Source organism: Scylla paramamosain, chromosome 9 (assembly GCF_035594125.1).
Source record: "Scylla paramamosain isolate STU-SP2022 chromosome 9, ASM3559412v1, whole genome shotgun sequence".
Classification (NCBI taxonomy): Eukaryota; Metazoa; Arthropoda; class Malacostraca; order Decapoda; family Portunidae; genus Scylla; species Scylla paramamosain.
In genome coordinates this window covers 9,060,001-9,080,000 of record NC_087159.1, presented here as the reverse complement: position 1 = coordinate 9,080,000, position 20,000 = coordinate 9,060,001, and the positions used below count along the sequence as shown (strand labels likewise).

The window sequence follows — 20,000 nt, the reverse complement described above, 5'->3', positions numbered from 1 at the left end:
CAAGTGGTGCTGAAGGAATTGGGAATGTCAGAATGGAGAAGACAGTAAGGTAATGATGTTGCTGCTGGGACTGTGTGGAGAGACGAATGAAAGGAAATCCTGGAGAAAATGTGGTATACTAGATGTAGGAATTAGTGGTGTGAAATATGGTGTCTGATTTCTGTTTGGCGTTTTTCTTTTTTTTTTCCCCTATAGGAATTGCCGATACAAAGGCCTGGCTCAGTAATCCAGTGCCACCTGTAGCATCAAGATCAAGATCAAGATCAACAGCACCACGAGGAGACGAGAAAAAAAAAAAAAAAAAAATATATATATATATATATATATATATATATATATATATATATATATATATATATATATATATAAATAATACCTTCGAAACCATACAGATGTTCAGAGCAAGAACAAATATATTTGTGTTAAACTGAAGATTTACAGACAGACTGACGAGCTGCAACATTTATGATGAAAGAAGAGTGGAAATAATAGAACACTTACTGAGACAAGAAGAAAGTTTGAGGTGGAGGAAGTAGAAATAAATAAAATTTTATTGTTTGAGGGAGTGAGAGTTGGGTATGGTGATAAATATAAGGAGTATATTTTAAATTTATTGAAATGCAGATATAAACTTTTAGTGAGAGAGAGAGAGAGAGAGAGAGAGAGAGAGAGAGAGAGAGAGAGAGAGAGAGAGAGAGAGAGAGAGAGAGAGAGAGAGAGAGAGAAAGAGTAGGAAAGGAAAAATGTAGGAGCAAGGGGAGCAAAGACCAGAGCCAAAACCAGCAGATTATTAGAAGAATTCGCCAAAGTCCGGTGCTGTTCCAAAAAGCTATACCGGACGATATCATCTGATCTGATCTGAAGAGAGGATGGGACAGTGGAATACGTGATGCTGGAATGTGAGGAGTACACATGATAGAGACAATGCGAGTGATTCTGACTGATCTGAGATATAATAGGAATGAAGAGTAGAAAAATAGGAGGGGGTTACAGCGGGTATTGAAAAGAGATGAATAAAAGGATGATTGCGGCAGTGAGAATTCTTGGAGAGAATGTTTTATGCTAGATGTAGGAATTGATGATGTGGTGGATACCGTTTATTTATTTATTTACTTTTTTTTTCTAGAGGAGGTGTCGTTAAACTTGTAAAGGTTTGACGTAGGAGCAATCCAGTGTTATCCGTAAAATGAAGATCAAGATTAAAATCCGTGAAACATAAACAAACCCGGCAAGAAAGCGTGGTGTGAGGTGCCACTGCCATCACAAGAGGACAAGGTTGAGCAAAGGACAGTTAATTAAGCGACAGGAACAGTTTGCAGCCACTCACCAACTTGGGAACTAACTGAAACCCGAACACAGTGGCAGGTAACTTATATTGCTGGTACCAGATTTGAAAGAGGCAGATTGTTTGAAAAGCTGGCCCGTGCTTCTCGTGCTGCTGTGCTCTTGCTTTCTGGTCTTGTGAATGGATTGTCCTGTATTAGGTTTAGGAATGAGATTTGTTGGAACTGGTTCACAGAGTGGTGGATGAGTGGCTTAGCAGCCATGTGATCATCACGAACACGCTAGGTAGGTTCAAGAGATTAGGTAGGTGATTATACGGATAGACAAGACAGGTGGTAATAGGAAAGTTGGCAAGGGGGGGGGGATTGATATTCATGATAAAGGTATTTCTTGATGAGAAATCTGCCTCCCCCATTCCCCCTCCCCCAACTCCTCTAACAAGTTTGGAAGCCTGTGGGGAATTGGAGGTTTTGGGCGAGGGGGATGAAAGTAAGTGAAATATGGCCGTTACAAAATCAAAGAAAATTTCTCTTAGTATTTTTAATTTTCCAAACCTAACCTAACGAGGGACCTCAAAAATCAAACCATTATGCCTTACTGGTGTGGTATGGAGATTCTCAGGGCAATGGAGGTGGGTAGAGTTTGGCAGCTTTTTTGCATTCTCTTTCTTTCTTATGTTCTTTTGATGTATTGATTAATCAGATTATGGCTTTTCTTAGCAAAATTGCTTTCTTAATCTTTGATTTTGCTTCTTTTCTCATAGTGAAGAGATTTTCCAGGATCTACTTATTGGATACATATGACTTAAATATTACCACATCAAATAGTTATTCTTACAATTTTGGTTTTTAGATATAATCCCTCACATAAAGGTGGAGTAAATACTAGATTCATCCCACATGGCTGACTGATCCACCTGTAGATTGTTACATTTTGCATTTTTATGTTTTAATCCTATAATCCAGTTTACCCTAACATTAACCTCAAGTTTCGACACTAGCCTATTACAAGACTAATTAATGTCCTTTGTTTCTCTGTTATGCCTACAGTCTCATGACCTGTTTCAAGATATGTGAGGTTTGTGGTTCAGTACACATTGTATTCTTGAAATGTGCAGAACTGCAGTCATGTTTGATTTGTTTACTACTGGTTTTTGTTACTATAAGGACTTTTGTTGTTTCCCATACCCATCATCCAGCTGATAGGCAGTTGCTTTTTATCACTTTATTTAGGCATTGCATTGATACTGCTGTGCTTTAATATGATTTTATATATCTTTGCTTTAATGTAATTTATATTTGGATCTTTTCTTCATTTATTTTCTAATTATTCTTTAATGCTTATTTTTATTGTGATGTGTATATATTATTTATTCATTTGCAGATGTCTTTTCATATATTACCATGTCTAGGTATTTTTAACAAATTTCTTCCTGTATATGTTAACAATATGTTTTCCTGGGATAGTTTCTCTTTGTTGATATGAAAGCAAAAAGGCAAAGTGTTATTTGCTAGAGTTAGAAGCTTAAAAGTTCATCATTATTGATATGTAATTTTATAGGTAAGGTAGTTGCTCTCCAAATATATATTCTATATTCAAATTTATCTCACATATAACATATATATAGCAGCAGTGTTAAATTATGAGTTCTTAGGTATCACCTGAGTCACCTTTTAACATGCTTCCTGCAATTTATTGCCTTTTTGCTATTTTCAGAACAAAATGCCACTAAAAAAGAATCTCATTGAAGAAGGATGTGTGGTGATGGTGCAGAAAGGGGCATACCTCAAAACCTGCAGAGTGTTTTCTGGAAGGTTGGTGTAGTATTTAACTTGATAGTAAATATTATAACAGAAGCGTTTCTGTGTCAAAAATCATGTATACATATTTTGCACATCTGTGCATGGGTGTGAAGCAAGTGGTATTGGGAATGGAGCAGATCTGTATTTGTAAAATATAAAATGAAGCATCTTGAAGCAGAAATTTAAAAGAAAGCTTTTGATCCTCTCTTTATTATTGTTTAGCTTTCAGCATTAAAGCTTAGATTATATTCTTAATAAATCACTCACAGGTCGTACACATTTGGGAAACGTGGAGATGGCCAGTTCACTTTAAACCTGGATGGTGCCCTTGGCTGTCCCTTTGGCTCTTCCTTCCGCATGGACAGGGTATCCAACAAGATGTTCAGCATAACCAAGATTGAAAATCCAGTCATTTCTCTTGATATTGGTAAGTTAAACTGAAGACTGGCTCATTATAAATGCATCTTTTTTTTTTTTTTTTTTTTTTTTTTTTTTTTTTTTTTTTTTTTTAAGTAGGAAGGACACTGGCCAAGGGCAACAAAAATCCAATAAAAAAAAAAAGCCCAATGAGATGCCAGTTCCAGAAAAGGGTCCAAAGTGGTAGTCAAAAATTGAAGGATAAGTGTCTTGAAACCTCCCTCTTGAAGGAATTCAAGTCATAGGAAGTGGAAATACAGAAGCAGGCAGGGAGTTCCACAGTTTACCAGAGAAAGGGATGAATGACTGAGGATACTAGTTAACTCTTGCATTAGAGAGCTGGACAGAATAGGGGTGAGAGAAAGAAGTCTTGTGTAGCAAGGCTGCAGGAGGAGGGAAGGCATGCAGTTAGCAAGATCAGAAGAGCTGTTAGCATGAAAATAATGGTAGAAGATAGCTAGAGATGCAACATTGCGGCAATGAGAGAGAGGCTGAAGACCGTCAGTTAGAGGAAAGTAGTTGATGAGACGAAAAGCTTTTGATTCCACCCTGTCTAGAAGAGCTGTATGAGTGGAACCCCCCAGACATGTGAAGTATACTCCATACATGGACAAATAAGGCCCTTGTACAGAGTTAGCAACTGGGGGGGTGAGAAAAACTGGCGGAGACGTCTCAGAATGCCTAGCTTCATAGAAGCTGTTTTAGCTAGAGATAAGATGTGAAGTTTCCAGTTCAGATTATATGTAAGACCGAGGATGTTCAGTGTAGAAGAGAGGGACAGTTGAGTGTCATTGAAGAAGAGGGATGGTTGTCTGGAAGGTTGTGTCGAGTTGCTAGATGGAGGAATTGAGTTTTTGAGGCATTGAACAGTACCAAGTTTGCTCTGCCTCAATCAGAAATTTTAGAAAGATCAGAAGTCAGGCCTTCTGTGGCTTCCCTGCATGATAGGTTTATGTCTTGGAGTGTTGGACATTTATGAAAAGATATGGAAAAGTGCAAGGTGGTATCATCAGCGTAAGAGTGGATAGGACAAGAAGTTTGGTTTAGAAGGTCATTGATGAATAATAAGAAGAGAGTGGGTGACAGGACAGAATCCTGAGGAACACCACTGTTAATAGATTTGGGAGAAAAACAGTGACCGTCTACCACAGCAGCAATAGAACAGTCAGAAAGGAAACTTGAGATGGAGTTACAGAGAGAAGGATAGAAGCCATAGGAGGGTAGTTTTGAAATCAAAGCTTTGTCCCAGACTTTATCAAAAGCTTTTGATGTATCCAAGGCAACAGCAAAAGTTTCACCAAAATCTCTAAAAGAGGATGACCAAGACTCAGTAAGGAAAGCCAGAAGATCACCAGTAGAGCAGCCTTGATGGAACCCACACTGGCCATCAGAAGTGATAGATGTTTAAGAATCTTCCTGTTGAGGATAGATTAAAAAAAAAACTTTAGATAGGCAGGAAATTAAAGCAATAGGATGGTAGTTTGAGGGATTAGAACACCCTTTTTACCCTTTTTAACCCTTTTTCACCCTTTCACCCTTTCACCCTTTTCAAGAACAGGCTGAATGTAGGCAAATTTATCAATAAGCATTGTCTTAAATCAAGGAAAACTGTTATATTATTAATAGACTGAGTTGGGCCATAGCTTGATACACATACAGTTCCAGATATTAAGAAATGTAATTCTGAATCAGTACCTTGAAACTTTCACCTGTAGTAACAGAGGGAGGAGTGGACAACAGGGACTTGCAGGATGACGGGCGCTCACAGAAACTGACACCTGATGAAATAATCACGTTGAAGAATAAAGGCCTGACAGGCAAAGAGGTATGAGAGAATAAGGGGTGAATCCTTTTGTGTTTTCTTTCTGTTTTGTTTGATCACATCTCTTCATGGGCAAAAACATTAGATGAACATTTCATTAATATGTTCATATCTATTGTTGTTTTATCTGGTGGACACTGTTTTTTGCATTAAATTTTGTCTCCCCTGATGAAAATACAGTGATTATTATTATTATTATTATTATTACTATTATTATTATTATTATTATTATTATTATTATTATTATTATTATTATTATTATTATTATTATTATAATTATCATTATTATTGTTGTTGTTGTTGTTGTTGTTGTTGTTATTGGCATTATTGTTATTATTGTTGTTGTTGTTATTGGTGGTGGTGGTGGTGGTGGTGGTGGTGTGTATTTTTAATGTTATGAGGAGTGTAATGAAAATTAATTCTTACAGGTTATTCAAGTCATTACTGAAAACAGTTCTACCTTTAAGGACAAAACAGTATACTCACAAGAGAAATATGTAAATAAAAAGCAAAAGAAGTATGGTGAAACAATCACCATTCACAAACCTACCATACGCCTCCTGAATGACATGTACTACACCCAAGATCCCCTGAAAATTGCGTAAGTTTTAAAGGTTTCAGTTATGTTACTTCATAACTTATGCAGTGAATGGTATTACATAGACTATAGTTTCTGTTATATGTATTTTGCTTTCAAGTAAGAATGTGATATCTGTAGAATATGACTTTTCTTTCAGGAATCTTCGTATTGACACACTGTCTCAGCTTCTGTGCCATTCTAATGTTCAGGCTGGTGGTAACTTTGCTGTCTTTGAGTCTGGGTCTCAGGGGCTGGTGACAGCTGCCATGCTACAGCGTATGGGCACCGTGGGCCACTTAGTGCAGGTGTATCATGGTGCACATCCTCAGAGGTGAGATCACAGCTAAGGATACCTTGTATTTATTTTTGTTTCTTTGTGTTCGTGCTGTATTTCATCAGAAGATATCTTTTTCTTATATTTGATAATGGCTTCTGTGTTGGTTCTAAAGATTCCCATTTCATCTTTTAGTATAGGAAAAGTTATGATGCTGTAGACATTTTTTTATGTGTAATTTTGGCTACCATCTTGGTATATATTAATTAGGATAGCTTGCCAAGATTGGATTCCTTGTTTCAGAAAATATACCTGTAGGCTTTATGAACATTGTATTTGTGGGCTTAGAACAGAAATTATAAAAGTGTTTCTATATTGACTTCCTTCAGTGGCCTTGCAATCAGAAAATGGCAAGCAAATGTGAAGTTCAAACCCATCCAGAAAATTAAGTAAAGAACAAAGTTACATTGAAAAATTTAATAAAATTTCACTTTATCTCAATGCAAAGGTTCATGGCCATGCCACTAGACTCTTAGTTGTTTGCCATGTCAAAGCGTACTGCATCTACAGTAAATATCCATTCCTCAACACATTTGTCCTGTTGACCATCTAGCTTGCTATCTCCATTAATTCTCTTCATGCAGATGTTATTATTAATGCTGATTCTGCTCCTGTCTCATAAGACAAGATAAGATAGAACTGGTCAACTTTATAAACTATCTAACTTCATCTGCCTTCAGTGTCTGCTTGGGTGTAGTACAGTGGTCCATGAGCTAGTAGAGCTAAGAGTGTGAATAATGTGTGTGTGTGTGTGTGTGTGTGTGTGGTGCTTTGTCTGAACCATCCCATGTGTGATTGCTGGCCTCCTATGTAGATAGTGTTACAAGAAGCATATCCTATGACTTGAATTCCTTCAAGAGGGAGGTTTCAAGACACTTATTCATCAATTTTTAACCACTGCTTTGACCCTTTTATGGGACTGGCATTTCAGTGGGCATATTTTTTTATTGGATTTTTTGTTGCCCTTGGCCAGTGTCCTTCCTACATAAAAAAAAAAAAAAATCTTTTGTGAGTTTTACAACAGAGAAGTGAAAGAGACAGAGAGAGATAGGAGAAGGGGGGACTAGTTGAGTCATAGCCCGCTCTGTGTGCGAGTGTCAAATTAATGGAAGTTCTAGCAAGCCTATGTAGTGCTGTACCCATTTAATTTAACTCCTATCCCATTAGAGTAGACACCCAAGAGAGAGAGAAGAAAGATTGCTCTCTACAATAAGAGAAAAATTTTCATCTAGACCCTTCAATATAAGTACTGTGATTTATTGAACTTTAGAAGATTTTGAAAGAGAAAGACAATGTGGAGCAATGGGTGGCACAATGTACATCTTTTAGCCACCTTGCTCTCCTCCCTCTATAACATGTCAGCCCCAACATGAAAGCACTCCCTCCTTTCTGCTCTCAGTGTTAGCTTGGTTGGCAGTGGTCAGCTGTTGAGAGAAGACGTGCACGTGCAGAGCTGGTGATGGATTTATGTGTATATATTAAGTTAGATATGGGCTGGGGTCTAGCTTTGTGATTCAGTTTATTTTTTGAGGGCCAGTTTGAGTGCCCATTGTCACTGCCCTCTAGCCTGTGGTGTGAAGTGACTGCCAACTCTGTTTTTGTGTGTGTTTTTCCTTTGTTTGTTTTGTTGTGTTGTTCTGTTTGTGTTAAGTCAAGTGTTTCCTTATTTAAATACAACTAATCCCATTTCTCATCTTGTGTGCCCTGTGACCAGAGGATAAGTTTTTGTTTGCTGCATAGTGTTCAGCACTCTCTCACTTCTCTCCTGATCCGACAACTTTTGTATGAGGTGAGATCAGTCTTCTGAGACATTTGAGACAAGCTGAACTCAACGCCAAGTGCTGTCATATTCTAGAGGGCATGGGCAGCTTATTACTGCAGGTGATAGCTCCCAGTATATTAAAGCCTCATTATGTGGCATTAGTTTGTTTGTTTCTCCATAACACATGTCTGTGTTTGATTCCTTTTCTAGCTGTTTGGATAAGTTTGGAGTTTATACCTTAAGAGCTTGAGGCTGTGGCTGTGTGCAACTCACAGGTGACCTGGACTTGCTTGTTTTTGCCCTGCACTAGGCTATTGGTATAGCCTAAGGAAAGCTGACCTGAGATTGAGTGGCAGCTGTAAGAAGGGCTGTGTTTGAGTCGTAACAGAATTGGTGACACTGTCTTGGTAACTGGAAGTCGTCACCAACATCATAATGATAGATAGATAAGTTATATAAAAATCTCACTGAATTTAAGTGTAATTCACACTCAGTGATGTTATGATGTAGCACATTCTTTACATAAAAGGGAGGAAACTACACCTTTCCATAATGCAATATGTTATGCTATACATATAACAAATTCACAGTTTTTTTTATTTTAATGGGAATATTGACACACCTATGTGAAGTGCATATCCAGATCAAAAAATGTGTTATAAATAAAGAGAGATTTTATTTTATTTTATTTTATATATTTATTATTATTATATTTATTTTATTTATTATTTTTAGCACCAAATTACACATGGTTCACAGTGGGTAAATTGTGTTGTCTTATTGATTGATTTATATATATATATATATATATATATATATATATATATATATATATATATATATATATATATATATATATATATATATATATATATATATATATATATATATATATATATATATATATATATATATATATATATATACACACACATTTTGCTTTCATTACCCAGAGAAGCGGTGGATCTAATGAACTTCAGTGAAGAAGAGTTGCTTGTGTTGTCCTTCATTAACGTGACTAAGTTACCTGAGGCCACGCAAAGGGACAGCCTCACCACCACCACTGCCACTACCAATACCAACACCACCACTACTACTAACTCCAACACCACCACTACTACCACTAGCATCACTACTGCAGAGCCAATGGACACAAATGGTGAGTTTCTAGCTTTTCTCAAACACTGAAGGTACAGGTAAAGAACTAGGATTCAACATAGACAGCTGTGGTTGGTGGGACCACAGAAGGATATTCAGAGGATGTCCATATTGATAGTCTTGGAGTTTGTTTTATCTGATATTTGCTTTATTGAAGATTTACTGTACTCTCTTTTTCAGTCTTGGTATTTCAAATTAATTTCCATACATAACTGTTGGCATAATTGTTCCTTCAAATATTTCTCTTCTGTTTCCTCAGGCACAGCCTTTTATCCCTATAGTAGAAAAGTGTCCTGAACGTTTGCTCACTATTCTGCTTGAGGACTTACCTTTTGTGGTGCTCACAACAAAAAATTTATGCATGTTCTAATTTTATTTCATTCTGGACAACCTCATCAACTCCCAAACCTTTATGTCTATTGCACTTCATCACTTTCTTTAATGGAAGGACAAGTTGACTTGTTGGCATCTCAAGAACATCTTTTCCCCCCTCACTCACAGCCATAGCAGCAGTGACCAGAATTAAGAAGGTTACCAATGTCAATGTTCATTTTTGTCTTTGGTAACATGTCATCAGGTCTGTTCTCAGGGTGAAATGTATTACCATATGTTTGTTTCATACTGTGGTGTTTGTAGTGATGAATGTAGGGTAGACAAGCCATGGTGATATCATCCAGTCATAGATCTTCACATGTCAGGCTTGAATGGTGCCATTATAGCAAAACGTGTGAATTAGAAAATGCAAAGCTTCCAGAATGGCATACAAAAATTCATCAAGGGAGGCAGTGAGGAACTGTCTTTTCACAACCAGGGTGGTGACATCCCTATATCTTTAACCCCTGGCTTCTAGCTTCTCTGTGAAGGCAGTTCAACTCTAATCTGACTCATATGGCAAGGCAGATGAAGGGAAGCAGTGGGGATGCCATCACCATGGCTGTGAAAAGATAATTCCTCTCTTCCTACCTTTACAAATTTCTGTATTAAGTTCTGAAAGTTTCATGCTTTATAACGCAAACAATGTGGACACCATTCAAGCCCAACATGTGGAGATCTATGATTTAATTATATTACTGTGACTTGTCTGCCTTGCACTCATCACTACAAATACCACACCATGTACAGAACAAAATGCATTTCAACCTGAGAAAAAGCCAGTAATGTGTCACCAAAGACACAATACTGAATCTGGAAATTAGTACTGGTCATTGTTGGTATAGACATGAGTGAGGAGGGAAGACACGCTTGAGATGCCAATAAGTCAATTTGTCCCAGCCCATTTTTCATGCTTACTGAAAGGCTTCAAGTAAAACGTGCTCCTGAGAAGCATGTGGTGCTGCAACGTAAGCTCAGCATTTTCTGACTGGAGTGGCACCATCTGAGACAATTACCAGCATATTAACTGACCCATATTAACCAAAAGTTTGTCAGCAGTTGTCTGCCTGCACCATTGATTGATAAAGCACTCATGTTCCATCTTTCTATTCAGATTATTGATGTCTGTTTTACTTTAATTAATGTGTTCACCCTGTACAAAGATTGGATAGTAACATTATACTGTCCATTCATGCCCATACTCAACACTTACCTGCAGTAATTAGATGTCTGCAAGAAAGTGTTCATAACTTGCAGCCCTAGCAGTAAAATCCACAGCCTTGCCTATTGATTCTCTCTCTCTCTCTCTCTCTCTCTCTCTCTCTCTCTCTCTCTCTCTCTCTCTCTCTCTCTCTCTCTCTCTCTCTCTCTCTCTCTCTCTCTCTCTCTCTCTCCTCTCTCTCTCTCTCTCTCTCTCTCTCTCTCTCTCTCTCTCTCTCTCTCTCTCTCTCTCTCTCTCTCTCTCTCTCTCTCTCTCTCTCTCTCTCTCTCTCTCTCTCTCTCTCTCTCTCTCTCTCTCTCATTTGTGATATACCCATCTTATAAACTTTTACAAAACTTTTACAAATCTTTCAACTCCCATTCCAGTTATTACTCAACACTTACAAAATATATTGCAGAGGAGGACGAGACAAGAAAGGAAGAAACCCCTCACAGTTCAAAAAGTGATGAACAGAAGCATACAAATGAAGACAGTGAAGAGAACCTAATCCAAAAAGATAATGAAAAACTTGACTGTGAAAGCCAAGAGAACAAAGATCAGCATGTGAACGGTAAAAAGAGTGAAAAACAGGATCAGGAAACGCAAAAAAGTGGAGAACAAGCAAAAAAACCTTCTAGGCCACGAAAAGTATGTGATATTCTCCAGGTTGCAGGTGTACCCAGGAATGAGTCATAGTAGCCTCTAGAGAAGAAGGATCACCAAAGAGAAATCAAAGACTTTTGTAAATTATCAGCTAATGAAGGAAAAGGAAAAATAACTATTAAATATAGGAAAGAGACTTGCTCCTCTTGAATATTATGCCTTCTTAAAAATAGTTGATCTCATTCCTTATGCTTGCACATAACATGTATAACTGGCATTACTGTATATAGTATGATGAAATTTTAAGGTTTAGTGCAATTTTGTAATTTACTAAAACTCATTCAATCTGCACCATGTTTGGTGGACAGTTTGTTCGGACTCAAGTGGAAGATGTTAGTATGTCATCATCAGTGTTGGAACAAGGCATCATGGGGTTGGTGGTGGCCTGCCGGCAGTACCCAAATGATGTCGTCAAGGAATTGATGCCATTCCTCCATCCTGGTCACTCCTTTGTTGTATTTTCTCCTTATAAAGAGGTAGGATATAATTTTTTTTTTTTATTTATTTTTTATTTTATTTTTTTTAGGCCTTTATCAATGAAATTTTTAGTATTTTGGTCATTCTTAATTATGCTTGAATGCATTCCTTTGCTGTCTTTACTTTTTTTAAGTAGAGCTGGATTTTTATATATTTATTTATTTATTTATTTATTTATTTATTTTTATTTATTTATTTATTTATTTATTTATTTATTTATTTATTTATTTATTTTTATTTATTTATTTATTTATTTATTTATTTATTTATTTATTTTTATTTATTTATTTTTTTTGTACTAACCTAAAGTTAGACTGGAGACAGGAGGAGGCAGTAGACACCTGCCGAAATGATAATTACTCCCAGTGAGGTCTAAAGCACTGTTCAGGGGGTGCTGTGAACTTATCATTAAACCCATCTGTGACCTCACTGAATGTTTCCCTTTGTGTCTCAACAAAAGGGGGCAGTCACAGCCTGCCTTCTAAAGACAACTCTCTTTCTCCACACAAAACTACAAGCATCTAATAACACACACACCCTTCACTCAAAAATTTCAAAATCATCATGGCGACTCATGCACCAGCCTCGAAGTCCCCATCTGGGGAGGGGACCATAAATGTCACCCAGGTCGGACTGCCTTTCTGTCGACGAACCTAAGTGCCTTGACACCCCCCTCAACTTTTTCTTCATTAACTTCTGCAACATTCGCAGTCTAAGATCTAATTTTCAATCTGTAGAACACCACCTCTCCTCTTCTAAACCTTATCTTTTCCTCACTGAAACTCAGGTGTCTGAGGCAACTGACAGTAGCCCCTTTTCTGTTCCCTCCTGCTTTCTCTATCCTCATTTTCAATCCAAAGCTGGATGTTGCGTTTATGCGTGCAATGACTTAACCTGCTCTCGTGCCCATGCTCTTGAATCTTCTGAGTTTTCCACCATGTGGCTATGACTACAGAGTCACTCTCAAACTAAATTTATCTGTGCTGTATACCTTTCACCTAACTCCTCAGACTATAAGAAATTCTTTGACTACTTAACTTCCAAAGTGGAGCACATTCTGACCCTCTTCCATTTTGCAAAGATCTCCATTCTTGGTGACTTCAATGTTCATCACCAGCTTTGGCTTTCCTCTCCCTTCACTGACCATCCTGGTGAACTAGCCTTCAACTTTGCTATCCTCCACAACCTAGAGCAATTGGTGCAACACCCTACTCGTATTCCTGACCGTCTTGGAGATACACCCAACATTCTTGACCTTTTCCTGACCTCTAATCCTTCTGCTTATGCTGTCACTCTTTCTTCTCTGTTGGGCTCCTCCGATCACAATCTCATATCCGTATCTTGTCCTATCGCTCCAATCCCTCCTCAGGATCCCCCTAAGCGAAGGTGCCTCTGGTGCTTTGCCTCTGTTAGTTGGGGGGACCTGAGGAGGTATTTAGCTGATTTTCCTTAGAATGACTACTGCTTCCATGTCAGAGACCCATCTTTGTGTGCTGAGCGCATAACAGAGGTGATAGTGTCTGGCATGGAGGCGTACATTTTTCTCGACCTAAACCTTCTAAACCTTGGTTTAACGCAGCTTTTTCTCATGCTATACATGATAGAGAGGTGGCCCACAAAAGGTACTTAAGCCTTAAATCACCAGAATCTCATGCACTTTATATTTCTGCCTGGAACCTTCTTCAATTCCTAAATTGAGTTCCTTCAAGAGGGAGGTTTCAAGACACTTATTCATCAATTTTTGACTACTGCTTTGACCCTTTTATGGGACTGGCATTTCAGTGGGCATTTTTTTTTATTGGATTTTTGTTGCCCTTGGCCAGTGCTCTACATAAAAAAAAAGATTTCTTTTAAACAAACGTCATAGCTCTCATTTCATATTTGATACTCATTTCACATACATTTTCTGAAGCACTCTTTTAAGTTGCTCTGGATGTGTATCTAAGGATGCTTCTCATCCAGTCTACAGTTCCACAAACCATAAAATCTGTTTTTCTATTTCTGTTATCTTATGCTACAATATGTCTGTAGCAATGTATATTGCTACAGACTGTCACTCCTTTTTAAACCAGATATAATTAAAAAGAAAGTAATTTCTATTGTCTTGATCCTTGAAAGATAGCTTTCACTTGTTTTTTCACTAGTGAAGGTAGCAAAATATTCTATTCTTAAAATCCTTTTTCATATGGTAACTCGGTTCAATTGCTTCAATTGTTGACTTTTGTCTTTCATTCCCAGTGTAAGTCTCACTGACATATGTAATAGTTGGTACAATTACTCAATCATGCAGGCCTGTTTTTACTCCTGTGCTTACTGTTCTTTTCTTTATGTCTTTTATATCTAACCATTTTCCTCTCATACATCCTATCTTCCTTGTTTCCACTCATATGAATAGAGTTAATAATTTAGTTTGGAGTTAACGGCATGATTGATTCCACAGCCTTTAATGGAGCTGTATTCTGAGGTGAGGACACTGGGAGGCACCAACATGAGGCTGAGCGAAACATGGTTACGTCACTACCAGGTGCTTCCTCAGCGCACACACCCTGCCATCAACATGTCAGGTGGGGGAGGCTACCTTCTCTATGGTACTAAGGTCCTCAAATAATCCTAGAAGAGGGTGTTTGATCATGTTTTCTCTAGGAGGTAAGGTCATGTTGAAAAGTTTTGGTGTGATATAAAATGGGAAAAGCTCATATTTGAAATCCTTTCATTATATTTTATTTTTTTTATTTATTGATTTTTTTTATTATTTCATTTATTTATTCATTTATTTTTTTTTGTTTATTTATTTTTTTTATTTCATTTATTGATTTTTTACTTTATTTTTCTTTTTTTTTTTTTTTTCTTTTTTCTTTTTTTCTGTTTTGCCAAAGGTGGGAAGAATACATAAGATGTTAATATGCCTCATTTAGCTGCAAAGACATACATTGATTTAGATGGTGTACTACTGTTAGTTGTGCAATCAATTGTTTTCATGATTGTTGTGTTGTACAAATGTGAATATATATATCGTGTCTTCCACTGACCTAGAAAAAAATTCCTGTAAAGTTTTAAGGTGAGAAATTCCAGGTTTATATTAATATCTTTATCTTGGCTTGTTGGCTCAGAGAGGAAGGTGTTTACAGTGAAGATATCTTCAGTCCTGTTTTTGTATTTATTTAATTCTTATTTTTTATATTTATTTTTATTTATTTATATACTTTTTAATGCATTAGTTAGACATGAGATCCATCAGTCAGGTTATAGGCACAAGATGAAAAGGGGAGAGGGGTTGTTGCCTTCCAGTGTCTTAAGACTCCTGAGATATGTAATTGTACTTTATACCATTTTGTTCTCAATTTATAATAACTTGGGGAATATTTTTATATCATATTTGTATATAATAGAAATAGGTTCTATTAATAAAATATCATTAGTAAGTGGGGTTGGATTTTGTTATTCACTTTCATTATTAAGTAATAAAGAAATAAGCACTCACAATGCAAGTGTGGAATGTTAACAAGTGAAGAAAATATGGTAAATCTGTACTGAGTTACAAATCATTCTTCTTGTGGTACAACAGCAATAATGAGTGTGCACCATCATGATCATCCAGAGGTTGGGAGACAAGGGAGCAGTTGCCCTGGAATTTTTTACCCTATGCCTGTGGAAAGTGGTTTTTATTGTTGTTGTTATTATTATTATTATTATTATTATTATTATTATTATTATTATTATTATTATTATTATTATTATTATTGTTGTTGTTGTTGTTGTTGTTGTTGTTGTTGTTGTTGTTGTTGTTGTTATTATTATTATTATCATTATTATTATTATTATTATTATTATTATTATTATGTAGGAGGGACACTGGCCAAGGCCAACAAAAACATAAAAAAACAGTAGAGTGCCAGTCCATAAAGAAAAGCTAAAAGGATTATTGAAAAACAGAGGACAAGTGTCTTGAAACATCCCTTTTGAAAGAGTTCAAGTCATAGGAAGGAGGAAATACGAAAGCAGGCATGGAGTTCCAGAGTTTACTAGAAAAGGGAATGAATGATTTAGAATACAGTTTAACTTCTCTATTAGAGAGGTTGACAGAATAGGGCTGAGAGAAAGGTCATGTGCAGTGAGGCTGCCAGAGGAGGGGAGGCATCAAGTTATAGGATCAACATTGCAGTCAGTGTAAAAATAGTGGTTGATTATAGCAAGAGATGCGACACTGCAGCAATGGGAAAGAGGCTGAAGACAGTCAGTTAGAGGAGAGGAGTTGATAAGACAAAATGCTTTTGATTCCACCATGTCTAAAATAGCGATATGAGTGGACTCCCCTATTACATGCGAAGTATACTCCATACATGGACAGATAAGGTCCCTGTGCTGAGTTAGTAGCTGAGGGGATAAAGAAAACTGGTGGAGATGACTCAGAACACCTAACTTCATAGATGTTTTAGCTAGAGATGAGATGTGAAGTTTCCAGTTTAGATTATAATCTAAACTGGAAACTTCACTTCTCATCTGTCTGTCCTTTACTAATAATTATTAGTAAAGGACAGACAGAGGATGTTCACTGTAGAAGACAAGGACAGTACTGTTTAGTGTCATTGAAGAAGAGGGGATAATTATCTGGAAGGTTATGTTGAGTTGATAGATGGAGGAATTGAATTTTTTGAGACTAAACTATGTTTGGTCTGCCCCAATCAGAAATTTTAAGAGAGAGGTCGGAAGTTAGGTGTTCTGCAGCTTCCCTGTGTGAGCTAATTCCTGAAGGTTTGGACATCTACGAAAAGATATGGAAAAGCGCGGGATGGTATCATCAGCAGAAGAGTGGATAGGATAAGTGCAAGGTGGTATCATGAGCATAAGAGTGGATAGGATAGGTGTGGTTGGTATCATCAGCATAAGAGTGGATAGGATAAGAAGTTTGGCTTAGAAAATCATTGATGAACAATAGGAAGAGAATGGGTGACATGACGAAACCCTGAGGAATACCACTTTTAATAGACTTAAGAAAAGAACAGTGATCATCTACCATTCCAGCAATATAATGGTCAGAAAGGAAACTTAAGAAGAGATTACAGAAAGAAGGATAGCAGCTGTAGGAGGGTAGTTCGAAGTCAAAGCTTTGTGCCAGACACTATTAAATGCTTGTGTTATGTCTATGGCAAGAGCAAAAGTTTCACCGAATTCCCTAAAAGAGGATGACCAAGATTCAATAAGGAAAGTCAAAAGATCACCAGTAGAGCAACCATGATGGAACACATACTGCTGATCGGGTTGAAGGTTGTGAAGTGATAGATGTTTAAGAATCTTCCTGTTCAGGATAGATTTAAAACTTAGAGGAATAGGAAATTAAAGCAATAGATCGGTAGTTTGAAGGATTAGAATGGTCACCCTTTCTAGGAACAGGCTGTGTGTAGGCAAACTTCCAACAAGAAGGAAAGGTAGATGTTGATAGACAGTTAGAAGAGTTTGATGAAGCAAGGTTCATGCGCTGAGGCACAGTTTTGGGAAACAATAGGAAGAACCTCATCAGTTCCATAAGCCTTCTAAGGGTTAAGGCAAGTGAAGGAATGGAAAATATCACTGCAAAGGATCTTAATAGGTAGCAATAAATAGTTGGAGGGTGGAGGAGAGGAAGGAACAAACCCCGAATCATCCAAGGTAGAGTTTTTAGCAAAGGTTTTAGTGAAGAATTCAGCTTTAGAGATAGATGAGATGGCAGTGGTGCCATCAGGTTGAAATAGAGGAAGGAAAGATCAAGAGATAAAGCTATTAGAGGTGTTTTTGGCTAGGTACCAGAAATCATGAGGGGAATTAGATCTAGAAAGATTTTGATGCTTTCTTTTGATGAAGGACTTTTTGGCAATTTGGAGGACAGACTGCATAATTCTGGGCAGAAATATGAAGTGCATCAGATTCAGATGATGGAAGGTTCAAGTACCTTTTGTGGGCTACCTCCTTACCATGTATAGCATGAGAACAGGTTGAGTTAAACCAAGGTTTGAAAAGTTTAGAGTGAAAGAAAGAGTGATTAGTGTACACCTCCATGCCAGACACTATCACCTCTGTTATGTGCTCAGAACACAGAAGCGGGTCTCTGACATGGAAGCGATAGTCATTCCAAGGAAAATCTAAATATCTAATACTTCCTCAGGTCCCCCCAATTAACAGAGGCAAAATGCCAGAGGCATGTTTGCTTTGAGAGATCCTGAGGAGGGATTGGAGCAATAGGACAAGATACAGATATTCTTATTAAAACATCCTGTAACTTCTAAACCATGCCAATAAAACCTTTTGACCTTATAATATTTCTGACAGGATGACTTGATCTTTCATATATGAGAAGTGACTTTCCTCCCATGCCATTAAAACCTTTTGACCTTGGAATATTTCTGACAGGATGACTTGATCTTTCATATATGAGAAGTGACTTTCCTCCCAGGACACCCTGTACATATAGGTGATACTCAGTTCTGGTTTTTATATCATCATAAGAAAGTGACACACATATTTCATATATTTGCAGATGTGCAGTAACAGGTGACTATGCTGCCAACACTACCAAAATTATTAATGAGGTATTAAAAGATTAATTTCTGTTGGTCTTTACTGAGGAAAATTTCAAAAGTCAGCCCAAAGTAAATCAGATATTTAGATTGAGAGGAAAAAATTAACTGATATTTGCATGATCATGAAAAACTCTGAGGGATGGACACCCTGAGAAAAGCTGATTCATCAGGAACAGATGTGACCTTTCCTTGTTTTGTAAAGGAATGAGGGGATGTACCTGGCATATCAGTGATGAAATTATGTAAGAAGTCAGTAAGTATGGGTGTAGTATCTAATATATGGAGATAACACTTATGTAGTTCTAATACTTAATCCACAACTACTGCAATGAATTGCAGGCTTGTGACTCATAAAAGGGATGGATGGATCTTCATCAACAACAACTGGGATTGCTTTTGCTGAAGAGACACCATGTATGTCAGGGATGGAGTGCACCTTTGATGCCAGAATGTTTATGGTCATTGTATTGGTAGATGATGGGATGGTCAGGAATTACTGAGAAAAGTAAAAAAAACAATTATTATAAAAAGTAAAAAAAAAAAAAACAATAAGAGATTAAAGAAAACCATATACAGGGAGGTCCCATTATACAAGCATCTGTTATACGAGAGACCAATGATACAAGATGTGTAAATTAAGGACTATTTTCTTTATGCAGGCGTAAAAATATGATGAGATGAGCATCAGTCCAAGCTAAGTAAAATTATAAGGTTTAAAATGGGTGTCTTCCTACATCCTTCCACTAACACATCATTAACTTGGAGGATAATAATGGAGAAATACTGACAGTAATAACAAACTATGCACCATCCAAAACAAATTCTTGGAACAAGGAAGAATATGAGAAAATAACAAGATATCATTCATTGTTTGAGTAAATTAATCAAAAGTAATAAAAGAGTCCTATTGGTTGGGAAAATTAAATCTTAGACCACGAATGTTGCAGAAATTAATGAAGAAAAAGTTAAGGGGGGTGTCAAGACACTTAGGGTCGTCGACAGAAAGGCAGTCCGATCTGGGGACATTTATGGTCCCCTCCCCAGGTGGGAACTCCGAGGCTGGTGTAGGAGTCGCCATGATGATTTTAAAATTTTTGAGTGAAGGGTGTGTGTGTTATTAGGTGCTTGTAGTTTTGTGTGGAGGAAGAGAGTTGTCTTTAGAGGGCAGGCTGTGACTGCCCCCTTGTGTTGTGAGACACAAAGGGAAACGTTCAGTGAGGTCAGAGCTGGGTTTAATGATAAGTTCACAGCACCCCCTGAACAGTGCTTCAGTCCTCACTGGGAGTAATTATCGTTTCGGCAAGTGTCTACTGCCTCCTTCTGGTGGTAAAAGATGTAAAATCAAAAGAGAAAAGTAGATAGTGGAGTACCACAAGGATCAGTGCTTGCACTGATACTTTTCCTGGTCTGCACATATTATATGCCTGAAGAAGTAGAGTTACATGAGCTTGTTTGCAGGCAATTCAAAATTACAAAGACATATAAGAAGCAACAAAGACTGAAATCCTACAAGAGGATTTGAATAAAATCTGGGACTGGAGTAAGAAATGGGAAAGGGAATTTAATGTGAAAAA

At 37.2% G+C, this 20,000-nt stretch overlaps 1 protein-coding gene across 5 annotated transcripts in view; it reads left to right on the top strand.

Annotated features, from left to right (window-relative positions):
• The first annotated feature begins 774 nt into the window (after window positions 1-774).
• LOC135103536 (tRNA (adenine(58)-N(1))-methyltransferase non-catalytic subunit TRM6-like) overlaps window positions 775-20,000 on the top strand; it is a 20,693-nt gene continuing 1,467 nt past the window's right edge. The window contains exons 1-12 of one of the 5 annotated variants that reach the window (XR_010270106.1): window positions 775-1,365; window positions 3,001-3,098; window positions 3,356-3,513; window positions 5,219-5,328; window positions 5,754-5,926; window positions 6,063-6,236; window positions 8,955-9,160; window positions 11,151-11,380; window positions 11,704-11,871; window positions 14,313-14,518; window positions 18,384-18,435; window positions 18,766-20,000. The exon at window positions 18,766-20,000 is cut by the window's right edge and continues 1,467 nt beyond it. Coding sequence is in view for 4 of the 5 variants with exons in the window: in XM_064009944.1 (XP_063866014.1) it covers window positions 3,007-3,098; window positions 3,356-3,513; window positions 5,219-5,328; window positions 5,754-5,926; window positions 6,063-6,236; window positions 8,955-9,160; window positions 11,151-11,380; window positions 11,704-11,871; window positions 14,313-14,480 (1,479 nt within the window). In the remaining variant the exon portion in view is untranslated. Of the gene's footprint in view, window positions 1,366-3,000; window positions 3,099-3,355; window positions 3,514-5,218; window positions 5,329-5,753; window positions 5,927-6,062; window positions 6,237-8,954; window positions 9,161-11,150; window positions 11,381-11,703; window positions 11,872-14,312; window positions 15,299-18,383 lie in introns of those variants that run through there. The other 4 variants (XM_064009946.1, XM_064009945.1, XM_064009944.1 and 1 more) reach the window with 4 other exon arrangements.